This window comes from Leptonychotes weddellii, chromosome 9 (genome assembly GCF_054177405.1).
Source record: "Leptonychotes weddellii isolate Sample4059 chromosome 9, ASM5417740v2, whole genome shotgun sequence".
NCBI lineage: Eukaryota > Metazoa > Chordata > Mammalia > Carnivora > Phocidae > Leptonychotes > Leptonychotes weddellii.
The window spans coordinates 64,188,707-64,207,615 of NC_138377.1; the positions used below are offsets into that span (position 1 = coordinate 64,188,707).

General features: G+C 54.5%; 5 protein-coding genes across 13 annotated transcripts in view; 2 read left to right on the plus strand and 3 right to left on the minus strand.

Moving 5' to 3' along the window:
* The window catches only part of RNF31 (ring finger protein 31), a 12,016-nt gene extending 9,041 nt beyond the window's left edge, over positions 1 to 2,975 (minus strand). For 3 of the 7 annotated variants that reach the window (XR_014148547.1, XM_031033871.2, XM_081830691.1), the window contains exons 1-6: positions 1,838 to 2,975; positions 1,605 to 1,751; positions 1,299 to 1,454; positions 996 to 1,064; positions 829 to 904; positions 419 to 596 (exon numbers count right to left, since the gene is read on the minus strand). Coding sequence is in view for 6 of the 7 variants with exons in the window: in XM_031033871.2 (XP_030889731.2) it covers positions 419 to 596; positions 829 to 904; positions 996 to 1,064; positions 1,299 to 1,454; positions 1,605 to 1,751; positions 1,838 to 2,029 (818 nt within the window). In the remaining variant the exon portion in view is untranslated. The remainder of the gene's footprint in view (positions 1 to 418; positions 597 to 828; positions 905 to 995; positions 1,065 to 1,298; positions 1,455 to 1,604; positions 1,752 to 1,837) is intronic. The other 4 variants (XM_031033869.2, XM_031033870.2, XM_006738659.3 and 1 more) reach the window with 4 other exon arrangements.
* A 62-nt stretch (positions 2,976 to 3,037) lies between these two features.
* Positions 3,038 to 6,534, plus strand: PSME2 (proteasome activator subunit 2). The gene is made up of 11 exons (XM_006738657.3): positions 3,038 to 3,185; positions 3,461 to 3,493; positions 3,907 to 3,969; positions 4,208 to 4,294; positions 4,399 to 4,429; positions 4,516 to 4,613; positions 5,383 to 5,451; positions 5,620 to 5,687; positions 5,852 to 5,906; positions 6,216 to 6,302; positions 6,394 to 6,534. Exons 1-11 carry the CDS (start codon positions 3,138 to 3,140, stop codon positions 6,472 to 6,474), a joined length of 720 nt encoding a protein of 239 aa, XP_006738720.1. The 5' UTR covers positions 3,038 to 3,137; the 3' UTR covers positions 6,475 to 6,534.
* A 953-nt stretch (positions 6,535 to 7,487) lies between these two features.
* On the plus strand, positions 7,488 to 10,017 carry EMC9 (ER membrane protein complex subunit 9). Of its 2 annotated transcripts, XM_081830715.1 has the most exons (6): positions 7,488 to 7,689; positions 8,005 to 8,047; positions 8,190 to 8,266; positions 9,146 to 9,215; positions 9,306 to 9,400; positions 9,558 to 10,017. In XM_081830715.1, exons 1-6 carry the CDS (start codon positions 7,508 to 7,510, stop codon positions 9,736 to 9,738), a joined length of 648 nt encoding a protein of 215 aa, XP_081686841.1. In that variant the 5' UTR covers positions 7,488 to 7,507; the 3' UTR covers positions 9,739 to 10,017. The 2 variants fall into 2 exon arrangements, with proteins under 2 accessions (XP_081686841.1, XP_006738715.1); XM_006738652.2 differs by having other exon boundaries at positions 7,550 to 8,047.
* PSME1 (proteasome activator subunit 1) lies at positions 9,796 to 12,602 on the minus strand. Of its 2 annotated transcripts, XM_081830712.1 has the most exons (12): positions 12,442 to 12,602; positions 11,897 to 12,036; positions 11,777 to 11,809; positions 11,569 to 11,631; positions 11,338 to 11,448; positions 11,204 to 11,249; positions 10,992 to 11,089; positions 10,671 to 10,739; positions 10,518 to 10,585; positions 10,356 to 10,410; positions 10,192 to 10,278; positions 9,796 to 10,023 (listed from the first exon to the last, which is right to left on the minus strand). In XM_081830712.1, the coding sequence occupies exons 2-12, from the start codon at positions 11,915 to 11,917 to the stop codon at positions 9,943 to 9,945; spliced, it is 732 nt and encodes a 243-aa protein (XP_081686838.1). In that variant the 5' UTR covers positions 11,918 to 12,036; positions 12,442 to 12,602; the 3' UTR covers positions 9,796 to 9,942. The 2 variants fall into 2 exon arrangements, with proteins under 2 accessions (XP_081686838.1, XP_006738716.1); XM_006738653.2 differs by lacking the exon at positions 11,897 to 12,036 and having other exon boundaries at positions 12,442 to 12,601.
* A 2,019-nt stretch (positions 12,603 to 14,621) lies between these two features.
* On the minus strand, positions 14,622 to 16,442 carry FITM1 (fat storage inducing transmembrane protein 1). Its single transcript, XM_006738651.3, has 2 exons — positions 15,643 to 16,442; positions 14,622 to 15,259 (listed from the first exon to the last, which is right to left on the minus strand). The coding sequence occupies exons 1-2, from the start codon at positions 15,906 to 15,908 to the stop codon at positions 14,647 to 14,649; spliced, it is 879 nt and encodes a 292-aa protein (XP_006738714.1). The 5' UTR covers positions 15,909 to 16,442; the 3' UTR covers positions 14,622 to 14,646.
* Positions 16,443 to 18,909: the final 2,467 nt, after the last annotated feature.

Below are 18,909 nucleotides of genomic sequence, written 5' to 3' on the forward strand. Positions count from 1 at the left end.
CAGGCGCCCCAGTACTTCATTAGTTTTTGATATACTGTTCCCTGATTCATTGTTTGTGTACAACACCCAGTGCTCATTACAACACGAGCCATCCTCAATACCCACCACCAGGCTAACGCATCCCCCCACCCCCCTCCCCTTAAATAAAATCTTAACAAAAAAAAGAAAAAGTCCTACCGATTGAGCTGATCCTTTAGGCTAGGTTCCTCCTGTTCCTATCTATTTGCACAACATAATAATATATCTTGCTGTGACTGACACTTGCTTGATATGTATGTCTGTGACCTTGTGGAGGGCAATAACTGGCTGCTTGTCTTACATGAAACAGTCTTCAGCATAGAAACTGACATCCAGTAGATACTCAAACCACTGTAAGTTCTCTCAACTTCACTCCTACCCAGAAGAGAAGATCTCTCACCTGGGGGTCAGGCGGGTGGCCTGGGGGGCCCCAGGCAGGGTCTGGCGGAGGTGATGGGAACGGGATGGGTGTCCATGGAATAGGCGATCACAAGCTGGGCATAAGGCCTGTTTACAGGTTGAACAGTGCAGTGTGCCAGGAGCAGAGCCACAGAGGAAGCAGGGCCCAGGAGTGGAGCCTGGAGAACAGGAGAGAAAAAAATTGAACATCTTTCTGAAAAAGACCACGTTCCATCTGAATTTACGGTGGGAGGGTACAAATCACAGACTACTTTTCAACATATCCAGACCCAAGGAAACAATTTTAATTTCTTTTAAGAAGACAAGAAGATAAACAGAGGAGGGCCCCAAATTTCCATCAATATGGTCTACTAGAAACCGCCCCACTCCCCATTACAGGATGAATAATACCTGCGGCAGAGGGTGTGGTGAGGGGGCCAGGAGCAATCTCTCTCAGTAAGGGGGCAAACTCTGAGAGCTGCAGTATCTGAGAAGAAAAGGTCAGGGCAAGGGTTTGGGGACACAGTCCCACAACCCCTGTCCCCTTTGGTCATCAGGTCTTAGAGCCCCATCCCTACCTTCCTTACATTATTCTCAACCTTGTCTTCCAGCAGCTGCTCTAGGGCTTGTTGTCTTGGGTGAGTATTCTGCAAACAAGGTAAGAAAAGTTCCCACCTGGAGTCCTAGGACAAGGCCCTCCCTCAAAGCCCTGGTCTCCCAACATCCACAGGAAGACCAGTATGGGGAGTTCCCAGGTTGCTATGGGTACTAAGCCCACGGTTCAGCAGCATGACGGTCCCCAGACTGCCTGTGGGAGTGAGGGTGGGCTCCCCAGACCTAGTATTTAAGTCCTCAGGACTAGAGACACTTCAGCATCTCACCTGTAACAGCAGGCTGAGCTCTGTCCGAAGCAGCAGTACTTCCAGTGTGACTGTAGCTACTTGGTGCTCATCTGGCTCTTCCTGCCCCTCAGGGAAACTCAACCCATCTGGTTGCTCTTCTGTGTAGCCATACAATCGCAGAACGTCCCGGCCCCCCTACCACACATTCAAACCAGTCACCATCCACCAGGCCCCCTTCCCAAAAGGGCTGGACCCCTTCCCATTAAGCACAGCCTCCGCCCTTTCTAACCAACCCCCCAGGCCAGGCCAAGTCCCCTCCTCCCATAAGGGGCCCAGGGACTTCACCTGCACAGCATCCACCGTACTGCGAAAGACAGGGTTATTAAACTTGACCCCGCGCCAGTACCGGGGCCGCTGAGGGCTGAGGAGGTTGCGGCCATATTTCTCCAGGATGTTCAGGGCCGTGGACAGGGTGTTGAGGTAGTTTCGGGGCTGAGAGCAGTCAGAGAGCGCAGAGCTGTGAGCCCCGCCCTGGGCTCAGGTCCTCTGTCCCCCTCCCGAGCGGGGCCGGGCCTCACCTCCCCATGAGCATTGCAGCGGACCAGGCGTGCAGCGTCCAGCTGCAGGTAGCGGGCTGCTGGAGGCAGGGATGTGACCAATAGCGGCCGGAGTTGCTCCATGGAAAACACCTGCCCGGAATCCTTCCTCAGGGCGCTCGCCAGCTCCTCGCGGGCCGCCAGGAAGGCCCGCTCCTCCTCCTCCCCCGGCATCCTGAGACAGGAGTCAACCCCAGCCCCGTGGCCCGCCGGGACCTGGCGCAGGCTGTGCGCGGCCTGAGCGCCACCCCTCCCGCCTGGTGTCCGGCTTCGCGGCCCGACTCGGTCGGCGAAGCCGCCCCAGGTCACTCAGGCCACGGTCAGTTTTAGGCCCCGGGCCCCGCGCCAGGGTTAGCCGGGAACAGGAAGCACTAGCAAAGAGGGCGGGATTGCGACCTGATTTCAGGGGAAGGGGAGGGCTTTAAGGTTAGGACAGGGTGGGGTCAGGAAACTAGGAGGCGTGGCCAAGAGGGAAGCCAGGGCCCAGCCAATGAGAAGGACAAATGGTCCCTGGCTCCTCCCCCAGAGAGCATCTGGGCCTTAAACGCCGAACTAGCGCTCTTCCCCGCCCTTCTCTAGGCTGGTTCCGCCCCTTTCCGGATGGCCCTAGGCGCGGGGTTACCTTATTTCCCTCAAAGCCTTCTCTATTTAGATCAGTCGGCCTCGCTCCGGTCCCCACCGGGGAAGCTCCACTCTGCCGGGACTCAGCTTTGGCCGGTCTGGGCCCCTCAAGCGAGTCCTGCCCCTTCCCTCGTCGGTCTTGAAGGCAGGGCGCCCTCCTAGAGGGATCCCCCAAGACTGCTCCCTTCCATATTCCTACTAGACCTTCTCAGCCCCCGGCCCTCCCTCCCACTTCCACTCTGATCCCTCTCGAGCCCCTCCCTGCAGTGGAGACTTCTAGGGGGAGCCCCACCACTGAACACCCCCTTTCCCACTTTCCTACCCCTCCCACTCAACCCTGGACTTTCCTGGGACCGCCCTGACCCCTCCCTGGAAGCCCCCCCTTCTCCGAGGGACAGCCCATGTTCGGTAGCCGCGGTCCCGCTTTTATCCTAGCCCCTCCCTCGGACAGCCCCTGGGCCTGTGACCGAGTCCGCACCGCCTCTACTAGTCGCAGCAGGCCGAGAATGACTGAGGGGCTGCCTACGGTTTGCGGCCTGCCAGAGGGAGGGGGCAAAGAAGGAAGGGGGCGGGGCTGAGGGGGGCGGGCCTGGACGCGGGGAGTGAAAGCGAAAGGCCAGGCGGCGAGCCGGGAGACCGGAGATCTTGCAACTGGAGCAGCATGGCCAAGCCTAGTGGGGTGCGCCTGAGCGGGGAAGCCCGCAAACAGGTAATGGGGGATCGGGAGGCCAGGCTGGGTACTCCAGGGGACCAAGGCCGTGCCAGAGAACTCCCCCAACCTCTCCTTAGTGCTTTCACTTCTGCCGGGGGATTCCCAGATTCCTGCCCTCTGGCCAGTGTCTGTACTGAGCCTGAGCTTCCAGGGAAATCTGGCTTGTGGTAGGAAAGGCCTGAGCCAAGTTGGAGGGCATCCCTTTGTGGGTGGGATCTTACTCTTGACTACTGAGACCCTTAACCAACATCCGGGTACTGCTCTCTGTGCAGGTGGATGTCTTCAGGCAAAATCTTTTCCAGGAGGTAAGTCTTCTAGATTCAAGCGATTTGACTCGGAATCTTAGACCAGTACTTGAGGGCAGCAACCTCTCAGAGTGACCCCCAAACCCACCCTGGGCCCTACTTCCCTTATCAAACCTTCACCCGAGGCTCCTAATTATTGATCTCTACCTTTAATTTGCCTCCTCTTAATATTCTCTCCACCTCTGCTGCTTCCTCTCCCCTCTTTTGGTGTGGAGGGAAAAGCTGTGGCCCCAAAGTCCTAACCATGGTTCTGCCACTTCCCAGCTTGGGCAAGTCCCTTCACTTCTCATGGCTTCAATTTCCTTATTTGTAAGTATTGGAATCAATGATTTACAAGGACCCTTCCAGTCCTACTTCTCAGACACCTCTGGAGCGTCTTCTGAGATTCCCCACCCTTGCAATGTAACCCACAGGCAGAGGAGTTCCTCTACAGTTTCTTGCCACAGAAAATCATACACCTGAATCAGCTCTTGCAAGTGAGTAGTATGGGCCCCTCCCACCCCATCCCAAGGCCTCTGTCCTCTCCACCCACCTCCCTCTAGATAACAACTGGGCTCAGCATGCAGAGAACAGTTATGAGTGGTGGACTGGAACCGTTGGGGTGGCGTGAGGCCTGAGCCTGGGCAGAGGGTTGGGTGGGCTGTGTGGAGGGAAGGCTGTGACTCAGAATGAGGGGAATAGGCTGGGCAGCCACTGACAGTGAGCTCTGTGCAGGAGGACTCCCTCAATGTTGCTGACCTGACCTCTCTCCGGGCCCCACTGGACATCCCCATCCCAGACCCCCCACCCAAGGATGATGAGGTGAGACACTCGGGGTGCAGGGCTTAGACTATAAACCAGGTGGAGATGATGGCTCTCCAGCCTCCAAGACTTTTCTAAAGCCACTGTCCCCCTTTTTACCTTAGATGGAAACAGATAAGCAGGAAAAGAAAGAAGGTAAGAGAGGAAGGGGTGGCTAGGGAAGAGGAAACGACACATTGCCTGCTGGATGAGAAGGGGCCTGAATGCCCTCTTTTTCACAGTTCCCAAGTGTGGCTTTCTCCCTGGAAATGAGAAGGTTCTTGTCCTCCTTGCCCTGGTTAAGCCAGAAGTCTGGACTCTCAAAGAAAAATGCATTCTGGTAAGCCTGGGAACTGCGAGAAAGAGAAAGGGAAGACTAGCCAGGCCCGGCCCTAGTCTCCTTGAGAGATGCAAGTCCTCCATTCAAGGACCTATTCCTGACATAGGAAGCTTCCTCTGTGCTTTGGGTTTCGATGCCTTGTGTTCTCATTCTGCTAGACCTCTGATATCACAGTGGTATCCCTCTGTAATCAAGAGACTGTGCTGTATCCACCTCCATGGTGTCAGAACCCACCTCTGTACCAGGTACACAGTGCAGCTGTTGTGCCATCATGAGTTGGTTTAAGAGCTTGGGCCCTAGAGACTGCTTGGGCTCCAATTCTGACTCCATCACTTACCTCGCTGCTTACCTTAAGGAAGTTCCTTGGACACTCTGTGACTCAGTTTTTTCATCTATTGAGTGGGTACAATAAAAATATGTATCTTAAAAAACTGCTGTGAAGATTAAATGAGATATATATATGTAGCACAGTGCCTGGCACTTAATAAATCCTCAGTTAGGGGCGCCTGGGTGGCTCAGTCAGCTAAAGCGTCTGCCTTTGGCTCAGGGTCCTGGGATTGAGCCCCGAGTCGGGCTCCCTGCTCGATGCGGAGCCTTCTTCTCCCTCTCCCTCTGCTGCTCCCCCTGCTTGTGCTTGCTCTCTCTCTCTCTCAAATAAATAAATAAACCTTAAAAATAAATAAATAAATATAGCTGTTATTAAGAAGTGGCAGTAAAAGGAAAAACCCAGTAAGTTTGTTGAATGATTTCCTCCACGATCATAATTTAGGTGATCACATGGATCCAGCACCTGATCCCCAAGATTGAGGATGGAAATGACTTTGGGGTGGCAATCCAGGTAAGAAAAGGGTGTATGAGGACATTGAGAGCAGGGAGAGACTTGGGGAGTGAGAGATAGGAACTAGATATGACCTGGGAGGAGGAGGAAGATGGTGGGTGAAGGAGGGAGGAGATGAAGTGTTTTTCTTGCCTCCCATCTCTCTCTCTTTCTCTTTTTTAATCACAGGAGAAGGTGCTGGAGAGGGTAAATGCAGTCAAGACAAAAGTAGAAGCCTTCCAGACAACCATTTCCAAGTGAGGGCAGCTGGAGGGCCAGCACAGGGGTGCTGCAGGGACATTTCTTTGGGATTCCCAAAGCTGGGCAGTCCCATCAGGACAATAGGGGGCTCTGGGAAGGATCTGAGGGAGTATCTCTCTCTCACTACCCGTTCCTGTGTTTATTCCCTTGCTTTTGGCAGGTACTTCTCAGAACGCGGGGATGCTGTGGCCAAGGCCTCTAAGGAGACTCATGTAGTGAGTAGATAGTCACCAGGCTTTTAGCTGAGGCTGGCTGGGGGTGGGGCAAGGAAGAGGGACTAGAGGTCTTCCTTGTCTGTTTTCTGACTTTCCCAATGTGGAAAATACTAAGCCAAGAGCATTGGCTAGAAAAACTGATTTGGGCTTCAAAAACCTGGACCCCTTTCTCGGCTTGATCCTGTGGGATTCCATTTCTTAGTGCTGAGAAGGGGCTCATCCTCAAGTTACCTATTCCCTATATGAGGAAACCAGATTAATGTCCCAACCTCCCATGGAGCTGACTCAGCTTTGCCTCCCACATCCCAGATGGATTATCGGGCCCTGGTGCATGAGCGAGATGAGGCAGCCTATGGGGAGCTCAGGGCCATGGTGCTGGACCTGAGGGCCTTCTATGTGAGTGTGGAGTAAGCCCCTATGGGAGATGGTTGAGGGGGACGGGGGAGAAGCCAAGAACCTGACTGCCACCCTTCTGGCCTTCTTCCAGGCTGAGCTTTATCATATCATCAGCAGCAACCTAGAGAAAATCATCAACCCAAAGGGTGAAGAGAAGCCGTCTATGTACTAGTCAAGGGCCAGAAAAAGAAAATAATAACAATAATAATAAATGACCTATGCTTTGTGTGAATTATCTCTGGTGTGTGTCATTCATTCAGAAGGCATTTATTGAGTGTCACCTATGTCCAGACACCAAATGTGAATGTGGTGGCAGGAAAGAGAGGGGATGCCATGAAGCCAAAGATGAATGGGAAACCCATCCTGTTCTTAAGAAGTCATCCTGAAGAACAGGGTGGAAATTGTGACATGTCGTGACAGCCATACAGATAGCCTGTATTTGGGGATTTCACAAGATTATTTCAAACATCTGGGGGGCTCGTGAGTGCTTCCTGGAAGAAGTGGCATTTGCACAGACCCCTTATAGGAATAATCAGGCTTTGGACTGAAACCTGAGCAAGGAGAAAGCTCCGGGGCTGAGATCAGGGAAAGACGAAAGAACAACACTCATCATCAGCTCAGTGCAAGCCTGGAGAGGGAGTGAGGTTTCATTCATTATGGGTGAATGGTGGGACTCCTTCTCAAGAGCTGACAAGGGGAAAAACGCTCCCAAGGCATTATGTTGAAGGAAATTATACCGCAGGACATTAAGGGAAAGATGGGTCTGTGAATTTTTTTGTCCTCTTTCCCCCTCCTTCAGCCAATTGCCGCCTTTATTTCTGCAGAGACTACATTAAGGAAACCAAGGGCCAGATATCCTGTAGTGGCAAAGGTAACAGGGCTCATCAGTGACGGAGCTGGCCTAGAGTACAAATCCATTCATTCCATAGTAGGAGCAAGGCAGTGCGCTTGTGTCCAGGTTCGGAGATCGAGCGCTCTGGGACACCCCACGCGGAGCGCGCGCTCCAACCTCCTGGCTTTGCTGGGCCTGCGGGGGCGGGCGGCACAGGTGTCAGACGAAGCCATCCTGCAATCCCGGACCGAAGTCGAGTAGCCTAGCCAATCAGCGTGCGGGCAGTTCTCTTTAGTTTTCAGTTGTGGGTTCTTTCCAGTTCGCGGGAGACAAAGGCGGGGCAAGGTTTGGACGCGGCCGGTGATTGGGCAAAATGAGAACCTTTGAGCCTATCAAAGAGCACCACGTGGGCGGGACTCCCGAAGCGGGTGCTGCTTACCGCAGCGGGCCGGGAGTCCCCCAGACCCGCGAGGATCTGCGGCCGCTAGCCGGGGGCGGGCGGAGGCGGAGTTCGGCGCTGCAGCATGCAATCCGGACCGTCGCGTTCTGGGCCAGGTGGGGGGCCGGGCGCCGGGACCCAGGTCCCCGGGAGCCGGCGGGCTGCCTTCGCGCGGAGTCAGCGTCACTGCCGAATCTAAGTGAGGGGGCAGAGCGAAGGGCCAAGGAAGGCGCCGGGGAGGGAGCTTCGCGGACGCGAGCTGGGGCCCCGCTGGCCATGGGGGAGGTGGAGATCTCGGCCCGGGCCTACGTGAAGATGTGTCTGCACGCCGCCCGGTACCCGCACGCCGCCGTCAACGGGCTGTTGCTGGCGCCCGCTCCGCGGTCGGGAGAATGTCTGTGTCTCACCGACTGTGTGCCCCTGTTCCACAGCCATCTGGCCCTGTCCGTCATGCTGGAGGTCGCCCTCAACCAGGTGCCGCCGCTGGACGCCCACCGACCACCGCGAAACCCCCTAACACCCCTAGCCCAAGCCCATCCCCGGCCTCTTGGCAGCAGTGCGCACCTACAGGGCGGGCGGCACGATTGAGTTTCTGATGGCCCCTTTCCCACGGCAGGTGGATGCGTGGGGCGCGCAGGCCGGTCTGGTAGTGGCTGGGTACTATCATGCCAATGCAGCTCTGGACGACCAGAGGTGAGTGGAGTAGCCAGAGGCAGAAGGCTAAGGGTTATGGGATGGGGGATCAAGAGAACTCTTGGTCATTCCTTTCATCTTTCCTTCGTCAAATGCTTAGGAGCAGGGACTATATCCACCAGGCACTAGGCTGGGTACTGGAGTGAGGGAATATAAAGAAATATGAAGGAGCTCCCTGGAGGAGCTGTGGTGGGGGTGGGGAGCATAGCTGTGTATCAATAACAGGCTGACACCTGGCTTTAACTGAGGTGACCCCTGCCAAGTGCTGAAAGAACACAGAGGAAGCCCAACCAGCAACTTTGGGGGAAAAAAAAAAAAAAAAGGAAATGTCCTTATATATAGAAAACGTTATCTACTTACATATTAATCATGTATCTGGATCAAATTATACACAGTTTTGTAATTTGCTTTTCTCACCTCACTTAGTAAATATCTGCCATTTTTCCATCTCTACACCAAGATTTACCTTATCCTAACAGCTATATAGTATGAGTATGGAAGTACCATGATTTATTTAATGCCTTAAACATTGATATTGTTTCCCATTTTTTGTTAATACAGACACTGTACAATTATTACAGTAAATTATTTATAAGTGGAATTTCTGGGTCAGCATATACTGTTTAAATTATGCCAAATTACCCTCCCAAAAGATCACCTTTGATCTCCACCTTGACCAACAATCTGAGCACCTGTTTTCCACTGCACTCAAGCATTAAGCAGTTGTGTATGAAGCTTCAAGCAGGCCTGACCCCCCAGACCTGCTACAGGGAAAGGCCACCACTGCGCCATCATCTAGGAGACCTGGGGGGTCCAGCTCAGATGAACAGGGTCTACCCATGGTCAGCTCCTCACTCCTCTGATCTTTCCTCCATACAGCGCTGGGCCTCTGGCCTTGAAAATCGCTGGGCGGATTGCAGAATTCTTCCCTGGTGCAGTCCTTATTATGGTGAGGTTTGGGTTTCACGGTGGGGAGTTGGTGAGAAAGTAGGAAAGGGGAATCCTTGAAACCCTCACCAGACCTTCCTTGTCTGCACAGTTGGATAATCAGAAACTGGTGCCTCAGCCTCATGTGCCCCCCGTCATCGTCCTGGAAAACCATGGTCCCCGCTGGGTCCCCAAGGACAAGAACTTGTGAGTGCCCCACTCCCTTCACCTCTTCTTGGAAGCCCACAGCTCCTGGGCCTCCTCTGTCCTTGATCTTGCCCCAAGGGTCCTTGTCTAGATGCTAACCTCTGCCAAGTGTCTGGCCCCCTGCTGAGTTTGACCTCCATGGGGGTTATTATTTCAGAGTGATGTGGAGGGACTGGGAAGAGTCACGGCAGATGGTGGGAGCACTACTGGAGGGCCGGGCCCACCAGCACCTTGTGGACTTTGACTGCCACCTTGACGACATCCGGCAGGACTGGACCAACCAGCAGCTGAACACCCAAATCACCCAGTGGGTGGGTCCCACCAATGGAAATACCTGAGCCAGGGCTGGGGGGGTGGGGGAGGGAAAGGGTCAGGATCCAATAAAGAGACTTGGGTTGAAGGACAATGGTATGACTATTTATTATGCCTGGGAGGCAAGGGGAGGGAGAAACCTCAACAGGCTGAAGTTGGGGAAAGTCTGGAGTCCTCTGTAAAAGATAGGAAGGTCTCTGCTGGACCCATTACGGAATGAGAGAAGGCTCTCAATAGATCATTCCTTTTGTTTCTCCCCTGGGCTTCTTAAGCTTCTCGAAGTTCTTCAAGATGATGTCATATAACACAGCCTACAGGGCCAGAGAGGAGTGGGGGTCAGCCACAGGCCCCCAGTGGCTCCTGTGCCCCATTTCTAGCCTTATGGAGAAGCTAAGTTCTGTGACCCTTCACCCCCAGCCTCTCAGGGAGTAGGTGGCCTAGGAAAGCTCCCTCTGTCCCCCACCCCCTCGCTTCCTCACATAAGCGTTGCGGATCTCCATGACCATCAACCGGATGTCCCGGTACTCTGCCTCATCCAGCTCGTGCACCAGCTGCCGATAATCACCCTGTGGGAGTCTTGGGTCAGGTCTGACTTCAGATGTGTCCTTCCCCCACCATGCACCCTGACTTGGGCCTCACCTACCACGTGGGGCTGCTTGGCTGCTTTGGTCACAGCATCGCCCCGTTCAGAGAAATACCTGTAGGAAGTAGAAGGGTATGGAGTGGGAGAAGGAAGAGGGAGCCCAGGCCTCTGTCCAAGGCAAAGGTGGAGTGTGCATGCACGTGTAGGTGGGCAGTCACTCACTTGGAGATTTGAGTGTGGAAGCCTTCCAGCTTGGTGTGAAGGGTGGTCATCAGCTCAAACACCTTCTCCTGGGGAAAGAATGCAAGGGGGAAAGTGGAAAGCAGCATGGACTGGAGCAGTAAGGAGGGCAGAGGAGTGGGGTAGCGCTCTCACCTGGACAGCCACTCCAAAATTGTTCCCATCCTCAATCCGAGGTATCTGCAGCTGCAACCAGGTGGTGACCTGGGAGGAGGGAAAGGCATCAAAGCCACAACAGCTCCCAACCTACTTCCCAGGTTCCTGTCCTCTGCTTCCCTGCCCACGATCGGGGGGAGTTATGCCAAGTCCGTCCTAAGCCCCAGGGCCTACAATTCTGGCTTCATTTGCTGTGCTCTCTCCTGCTGAGACCCAGCTGGTGCTAAGCCCTACCTGATAGGGACCAAGGAGGACAAAGGGTTAGGTCTGAAGCCTGGGGGTGGGAGTGGGAGGGCTCACCAGGTTGAGCTGCTCAATGACATCCTTGATCTCAGGCTTTAGACGCTGAAGGAGGACCACGATCTTCTCATTGCAGTTCACTGGGCCACAGGGAGGACCTAGGCAGTGGGCAATGGGTCAGTCACCAGGCTGGGACTGTGTGAGGGCAGGGAAGAGCAATCCCTGGGGAAGAGCTCCTAGGAGGTGAGACTCAAGTCCATTCATGGTGGTACCTTTGTCTTCGTCTTCCCCTTTCTTCTTTTCATCTTTGTCTTCCTTCTGCAGGGAGAGAGGGGCTCTTGGCACTCAGGCCTAAGGTTGATTTTTCCCATGGTTGGGTCCCTCCTCCCAGCTCTTCCCGGCTTGCCTCCTGCTGTTTCTTCCGTTCCTCTTTCTCTTTCTCCTTGACTGGATCAGGCACTGGGATGTCCAACGGGGCCTTCAGATTGCTCAGGTCGGCTTCGTTGAGAGCAGGCTCCTGGTGCAGGGTGGGAGGAGAGCTGGAGGCAAAGGCATCCCTCTCGAGAGGCCTCACTCTCATGGCTCCCCAGACGCCCCCCTTGACCCCTATTCTCTAGCTTTCTGCTGCCCCCAGTACCTTTAAAAATGCATCCAACTCAGAAATCTTCTTGGGGAAGTAGCTCCCCAGCAGGTTCTCTGTCTGTGTGTGAGGTGGGGGTGGGGGAAGATGGGGGTCAGAATCACATGTTCTTCCTGGCAGTGAAGCAGGGCTGCCGCTGCCCAGCAGGGAAGGGTTGAGCCGTGGGAGTTGGGTAGGAGTGGGGTGTTGATGGGGCAGGTCTTACCTTGGTACACAGGTCTTCACGGAACACGTCCACCTGTGGGACACAGGCAGCCCTTCAGACACCTGGCTTTATGGCCAGTTCATATGAGGACCATTCCCTTAGGGTTGTGTAGGGCCTGACCTGGGGAAGGGTGGAATGCATCCCGTGGGGTTGGGGAGGGTGAAGTGAATCCCCGTGGGGCTGGATGTGGGGGATGAGAACATTCCTGGCGGTGGAGGGCGAATGGTCCAAGTGAGAACAGATCCCTCGGGTCTCCTGGGCTGTACAAGGAGGGGTGTAAGAGCCTCTGCGACTGGGGCAGGAACGGCGTACCCTGTGGAGTGGGCCGGGGGCCCTCCCGTGGGAAAAGCCATGAGGTGGCAGGGCAGCTCCGGCACCCTGTCTGTGTGTGGCCCGGGGCCCCGCGCCAGCGGACTTCCCCTCCACGCCAGCTCTCCGCTTCACCGCACCCCGCTGAACCTCGACCTCCTGGCCTCTCCCGGCACGCGGACCTCGCCTGTCTCCCCCGGCCAGGGCGCAGGTGCTCCTGGCACCGAGGCTCACGTGGGCTCCGATCGACCACGACCCCAACCCGCGACGGGGGCCGGGGGGCCGGTCACGGACGCCTGCAGCCTTTCGGAGCCACGCCTCCCTAACGGGCCCCTCCTCGAACCCGCAGCGCTCACCTTGGCTTGGGCTTCAGGCTGGACCCTGAGCGTGGCCATGGCCGGGGAGGGGGGCCTAGCGCCGCACGAGAAGCGGAGTGTGTACGGGGAAGAGAAAGCGAAAGCAGCGCTCGCCACCCGCACGGCCTTCCTGGGTAGCCGGGCAGCCGAGGTACTGGAGGGGGCGGGGCCAGAGCCGGAGGGGAGGGGGCGGAGGGCGGCAGCCGCGGCCGGGCTCCCCCTGGAGGCCGAGAGGAGCGCTGCCACCGCCTCCTCCGCCCGGCGGCCCGTCCCAGCCTGCCTCCCCCTCCCGCCCTGCTCCCGAAGCCCAGCCTCTCCCTCCCCGCCTCCTCGCTTCCCGCCTTTCGTCTCCCAGCCTACTGCCACTATCACCCCCACACACGCTTCTTTCCACGCCCAGCCTCCCCACGCACCGCGGGCCCGCCTTCCCGCCTCCCGGAGCCAGTGCCCTCCTCCCATCTCCCTGCCTCCGGACTCCTCTGGTTCTCTTCTGTCCCTGTTCGGCCTGGGACGGTGATAAGCCTTATCTGGCGCTCTTCCATCTTTTCTGGCCTCCCTTGCCTAGTCCTGGCTCCACGGGCATCGTCTGGCCCATGTGGTGACATTCAGACGCTGTCACCACTCCAACCCAGGCCCCGGTCAGCTCCCTCCTGACCCATGTTGTGGACTACAACCCCCCCTATACTCTCCACACAGACTCTGTCTGGCTTAAAGCTCTCTCTCAGTTTCCTGTTGACCTTAGAATGAAATCTAAAGGGCTTTCCCGGCCCAGAAGGCTTGCCTGGCCTGCCTGGCCCCTGTTCTGCAACCTCACTTTCCACTGCTTTCCCCCTTCCCTTACACTTGCAAATAGCTGGGCCTTCCATTGTTGCTTAAACCCAATGTCAGCATTCATTCCTGTCTCAGGTACTTTGGCCTTACCGATCCCTTTGCCTGACACACCCTTTCCCCGCCTCGGGTTGTCGTTAGGTTCTCAGCTTAGGTTCTCAGCTTAAATATCACCTCTCCAGAGGGAACTCTCTCCATCATCCTTTATAAAGTACCTCCCTGCCAAGTCTCTATTACAAACCAGCCTGTTGTAGTACATTCATAGCACTGGAGCTCTCTGATATTAGCCAGTTTATTTTGGAGGGATAGTGTGGTTTAGACCAGGGGTTGGCAAACTTTTTCTGTAAAAGGCCAGATAGTAAACATTTCAGGCTCTCGTGGGCCATATGGTGTCTGTAGTAACTACTCACCTCTGCCCTTAGAGCAGGTAAACAGCCATACCTAAATGAATTAGCAGGGCCAGGTTCCAGTAAAACTTTCTTTATGGACACTGGAATTTGAATTCTGTGTAATTTTCACATACCATGATATATTCTTCTTCTTCTTTTTTTTTTTTCCAACCATTAAAAATGTAAAAACCTTTCTTAACTCTCAGGCCATACAAAATCTGGCCACAGGAGGGCTGTAGTTGCTGGTCCTCTGTTTAGAGCACAGACAATGGACCCTTACTGCCTGGGTTTATAATCCTGGCTTTGATATCTACTAGCTGTGAACAAGCCACTTAACCTCTGTGCCTCAGTTTTCACAACTGTACAGTAGAAACGTTACCAAACCCACCTGATAGTGGTGTTGTTGTTATGAGGGCTTAATGTCTTGATTTATAGGAAGAGCTTAGAGACACTTAGAACGCTGCCTGAAACATAGTAAGCGCAAGAGGAGTGTTTGCTGTTATTTGTGAGTTTCTCATCTGCTTCCCCCATTAACCCACCAGCCCCCAAACAGCAGGAACCTTGTCTTCCTTATTCACAAGGCGTGGAACTATGCTTGGCTCAATAAAGACCTATTAAGTAAATGTGCCCAGACAGGCAGGCCCTTAAGGAAGGTGGAAGGGGGAATTCAGTGAAGGAGGCAGAAAAAACCAATCAACCAGGCTGGAGACGAAGCACCTGCTTAGCAGGAGTGCTGCCTATACCGACGGGCACTCTTACCTGCTCTGGCATGGCCGGTCCTTGATATCTGAGCCCCCCAGAGAGCTTGAAGTCTGCGAGGACTGGGAGACTTGAAAGGACAGCAGGAAGGATGGAGAGCAAGCAAAGAATGGCTGAGGGACGCGCGAGAGACTGCCTGACTCCCTTCTTACCCTTCCCACCCTTTCTGAGTCCCCCCAACCAAATGATGAGCAGAGCCCGAGGTAGGCCAGGTTTGCCTTTATTTCTTTCAGTTATGCTTGCGGCTGGAGTGGGGCCGAGGAAAGAGCCCGTGGCCCGGGCTCCCTGGAGACCAGGGCTGATGATACCAGCTGCCATAGGTGAGGTACCAGGCAAAGGTGCCCACCGCGGCACCCACCACCTTGTGGGTGTACTGGTGGAAATAGATGACGGTACAGAGCAGCAAGAAGTTCCAGAGGCCCAGCAGCAGCACGTTGAGCAGGAAGACGAGGCGGAGGGGGGCCCCGGCTGGCAGCCCGTGGGCCAGATACTTGGCGAACACTGCGGCTTCCTCGGCCATGAGCAGGCAGCAGAAGGTGAGCAGGAAGGTGTGGGAGGAGACGGTGTAGCCCCGCCACTGGTGGCCAGCTGCCAGGCAGCTGCGGCGGTCAGGAAGCTCGTGCAGCAGCAGGCCTTGGGGCAGAGGCTCGAAGCAGGAGCCAGTCAGGTCCTCGATGAGCAGGAAGGCCCGGCCGGCCCCCCGCCACACTGCCGCCCCCACCACCAGCCGGCTCAGGTGCCTGGCGGTCACGGCCACACGCCGCGTAGCCAGGAACACCACCAGCAGCACGAAGCCCCCCAGGAAGGTGCATGTCCAGCCCCATGCCGAATTCACAAACTTTCTGTGGGCACAGAAGAAGGGAGACTAGCTACTGAGACCCGCCTGCGCCCCATCTTCCACCCCATCTGTGTTCCCATCCCTGCTCTGTCCCCCGCCCTACATATCCTCACTGGTTCCCTTTCTTCCCTGCCCCCCCCCCCAGCCACTTAAACCTTGCCGTCTCCTTAGAGGCCCATTCAGCCTTCGAGGAGCCGTATTTCCTCTTCAGCCCTGCTCCTGATTTCCCCTGGACCCTAGGACTCTGTTCCCCTCCCCCTCCTCCCAATTTCTCAACCTCTTAGCCTATTTTTAGCGTCCAGACTGGCAGCACCACAGAAGCCTGGAGGAGGGAGCTGGGATCCCAGAGTGCAGGGAGCCGGCGCCCACAGCCTCCAGTGGACTCACATGTTGAAGAAGTTGCCGTGGCTGGCGAAAATAGTCCGAGGGTTGACATGGAACTGCAGAAGGGGCCCAAAGATGACCACTGCTGCCAACCAGGCATGGTAGAGGCGCCGTAAGCAGGGGCTGCCCAGGAGGCGGGCGGCCTGTTCACTTCCAAAGTACAGCAAGGCAGAGGCCACCCAGAGCAGCACCCTGACCAGGCAGCCTAGCAGCGCCCTGATTTGGGCCCCGGCCCCCAGCCCTGCCCCCACCACCGGCCCCCGCTCCATGTTCCCTCCCCTCCCCACTACCCGCTTGCTGTGCCGGGTAGCTGAGGAGGGGCTGATGGGGCCCCCCCTGGACAAGGACGGGCAGTGACAGGTGTGGCAGACACAGGGCAGAGCCCTGGTGGCAGCTGGCAGGCGGGGGAGAGGGGTGGGGGGCAGTAAGGGGCCAGGGCGGAGGGCTGCCACGTCAGCAGGGTCCTAGCTTTGGTTGTGTGTCCTGACAGTGGCCTGTGTCCTTTCCTTTTAGCTCTGTGTCCCCAGCTCCAACCATGTTCGAGTTCATGTTGGAGGGCCAGGCCTGCGGTTCAGTGTTTTGTCCACAGCCTGCCTGGGCCTGCCCATCTATTGGGTCAACCAGTCACCCCCGCCCCACCCCAACCTTACCATGTTTGCTCCGCAGGGAAATCAGGGGTCATGGAGATTCAAACTAACCAAACCTTGGAAACCATTTTAAAAAAAATCTGTCTGGGCGCCTGGGTGGCTCAGTTGGTTAAGCGACTGCTTTCGGCTCAGGTCATGATCCTGGAGTCCCTGGATCGAGTCCCGCATTGGGCTCCCTGCTCGGCGGGGAGCCTGCTTCTCCCTCTGACCCTCCCCCCTCTCATGTGCTCTCTCTCTCTCATTCTCTCTGTCTCAAATAAATAAAAATCTTAAAAAAAAAAATCTGTGTCTGCCTCATCATCAGTGTGATCCAACCCCTCTCCTAAATTCTGAGCACAAGATCCCACACTGCAGGATGCACAAGATGGCTGTGCATGCACCATGTCCAAGTTACGCTGGGGGGAGCACACCAGCAGGGGTATCCACTTAGGTGCACCATGACCCTAGGGCTTGACCCAGCCCCAGCCCCTGTCTGGTGTGAGGTACTCTGAGTGGCTCTCTGGCCCTATGTAAACCATGGTGGTTACATAATGCACAAGACATCAGATCTAAGATGGGACCATTCTTTGGTACGGTTATCACGAAGGCCAACAGATGAAACTCAAGTGTCCTGGGGTGCCTGGGTGGCTCAGTTGGTTAAGTGTCTGCTCAGGTCATGATCCCAGGGTCCTGGGATCAAGTCCCACGTCGGGCTCCCTGCTCAGTGGGGAGTCTGCTTCTCCCTCTGCCTCTGCCACTCCCCCTTCCTATGCACACACTTGCTCTGTCAAATAAATAAAATCTTAAAAAAAAAGAAATTCAAGTGTCCTGTGAAAGGTGTATTGTATGAGAGATGGTGGTGGCCCAGGCTGGATTTTCAGGACTCCAAAGATTAGGCTCATGTGATGGGGGTGGGGGTGGGGGTGGGGGTGACCCTACAAGGAAAATCCCCACCTTGAAGCCCATCAAAACCTTAGGTTGTATCCTCCAACCGGTTACCCTGGGTCCTAAGTCTCACATTGGCCTCCCAGCCTGACCCCTGGGGCTGGAGCCACAAGGCAGAGAGCAACCTACCCAAGGGATGTCCCTGTTATTCAGTAACTGTTCTGAGATCCTTTTTTGTCACCCTTCCTCATTCGTCAGAACTGGTGGTGGGATTTCAGAGTACAGTGGAGGCCCACGAAGTAGTGAAAGGAATGAGCAAGCAAGTACACCTGGGTGCTGAACTGTGTGACTTTGGGAAAATCAACTAATCCTCCTTGGTCCTCAGTGCCCACATCCATAAACCGATCAAGATGGATTCTTCAATCAGATTCCTTCCAGATCCTAAAGCCCATACTTCAACATAGTTCCTGCTCATGGACCCTAACAGGAAGACCTATAGAACCCCTCACACATCTTTGACAAAAAAATTTTTTTAAAGATTTGATTCCTTTATTTGAGAGAAAGAGAGAGCATGAGTAGCGGGGAGGGGCAGAAGGAGAGGGAGCAGCAGATTCCCTGCTGAGCAGGCTGGATCCCAGGACCCCAGGATCATGACCTGAGCCAAAGGCAGACACTCAACTGACTTAGCCATCCAGGAGCCCCACAAAAAATTTTTCATTGTAATTTTAAATAGTTGCGCAGGACATAATTTCCAATGCATTCTCTCTCTCTTTCTTTTAAATATACCCAATGGAATCTAAATACTACAGTGATTAGGTATCTTACCATTTTCCACTTAAAAAACATGTGACATGATCTTAATAGTCAGAAATTATATTTCCATTAAACTTCCCCCACACAAGTTATCCTAATGTTTTTACGCCTGAACATTTTGTTGATCACACTTGTCTGCCAAAAAAAGTATATAATTTGAAACTTAATTTTTATTTATTTTTTTATTTTAAAGATTTTATTTATTTGACAGAGAGACAGAGCAAGAGAGGGAACACAAGCAGGGGGAGTGGGAGAGGGAGAAGCAGGCTTCCTGTGGAGCAGGGAGCCTGATGCAGGGCTCGATCCCAGGATACTGGGATCATGACCTAAGCAGACGCTTAACAACTGAGCCACCCAGACGACCCTAATTTTTTTTTTTTTAAGATTTTTAAATTTATTTTTTGACAGAGAGAGAGACAGCGAGAGAGGGAACACAAGCAGGGGGAGTGGGAGAGGGAGAAGCAGGCCCCCCGCAGAGCAGGGAGCCCAATGCGAGGCTCGATCCCAGGACCCTGGGATCATGACCTGAGCAGAAGGCAGACGCTTAACAACTGAGCCACCTAGGCACCCCGAAACTTAATTTTTTTTTTTTTTAACGATTTACCCATTTATCTTAGAGAGAGAGGGCACACAAGCAGGGGGAGGGGTAGAGGGAGAGGGAGAGTATCCCAAGAAGACTCCTGGGAGATCATGACCTGAGCCAAAACCAAGAGTTGGCTGCTTAATTGACTGAGCCACCCAGGCAACCCTGAAACTTAATTTTTAAGTATTTCCTGTGATCATAAGGCCCTAGAAGTTTAAACATTTTTTTTCTGGATAGATTTCTCATAATAATTGTTAGTAGTACAAAATATATAATTAGTATAGCAAAGATTTCACACATTGTGATAATAATAAACTCAAATTGTATTGGAAATGCAACTCTTAATTAGAAAAATGGATGGTA

Coding starts and splice junctions, on each gene's coding strand:
- PSME2 (XM_006738657.3), top strand. CDS start 3,138: ATGGCCAAGCCTAGTGGGGTGCGCCTGAGCGGGGAAGCCCGCAAACAG. Junction 5,452..5,619: donor ACTTTGGGGTGGCAATCCAG/GTAAGAAAAGGG, acceptor TTTTAATCACAG/GAGAAGGTGCTGGAGAGGGT. Junction 5,907..6,215: donor CCTCTAAGGAGACTCATGTA/GTGAGTAGATAG, acceptor CCCACATCCCAG/ATGGATTATCGGGCCCTGGT.
- EMC9 (XM_081830715.1), top strand. CDS start 7,508: ATGAGAACCTTTGAGCCTATCAAAGAGCACCACGTGGGCGGGACTCCC. Junction 8,048..8,189: donor TGGAGGTCGCCCTCAACCAG/GTGCCGCCGCTG, acceptor TTCCCACGGCAG/GTGGATGCGTGGGGCGCGCA. Junction 8,267..9,145: donor GCAGCTCTGGACGACCAGAG/GTGAGTGGAGTA, acceptor TCCTCCATACAG/CGCTGGGCCTCTGGCCTTGA.
- PSME1 (XM_006738653.2), bottom strand. CDS start 12,480: ATGGCCACGCTCAGGGTCCAGCCTGAAGCCCAAGCCAAG. Junction 11,449..11,568: donor AGTTGGATGCATTTTTAAAG/GTACTGGGGGCA, acceptor ACCCTGCACCAG/GAGCCTGCTCTCAACGAAGC. Junction 11,250..11,337: donor AACGGAAGAAACAGCAGGAG/GCAAGCCGGGAA, acceptor CTCTCCCTGCAG/AAGGAAGACAAAGATGAAAA.
- FITM1 (XM_006738651.3), bottom strand. CDS start 15,908: ATGGAGCGGGGGCCGGTGGTGGGGGCAGGGCTGGGGGCCGGGGCCCAA. Junction 15,260..15,642: donor CACGGCAACTTCTTCAACAT/GTGAGTCCACTG, acceptor CTGTGCCCACAG/AAAGTTTGTGAATTCGGCAT.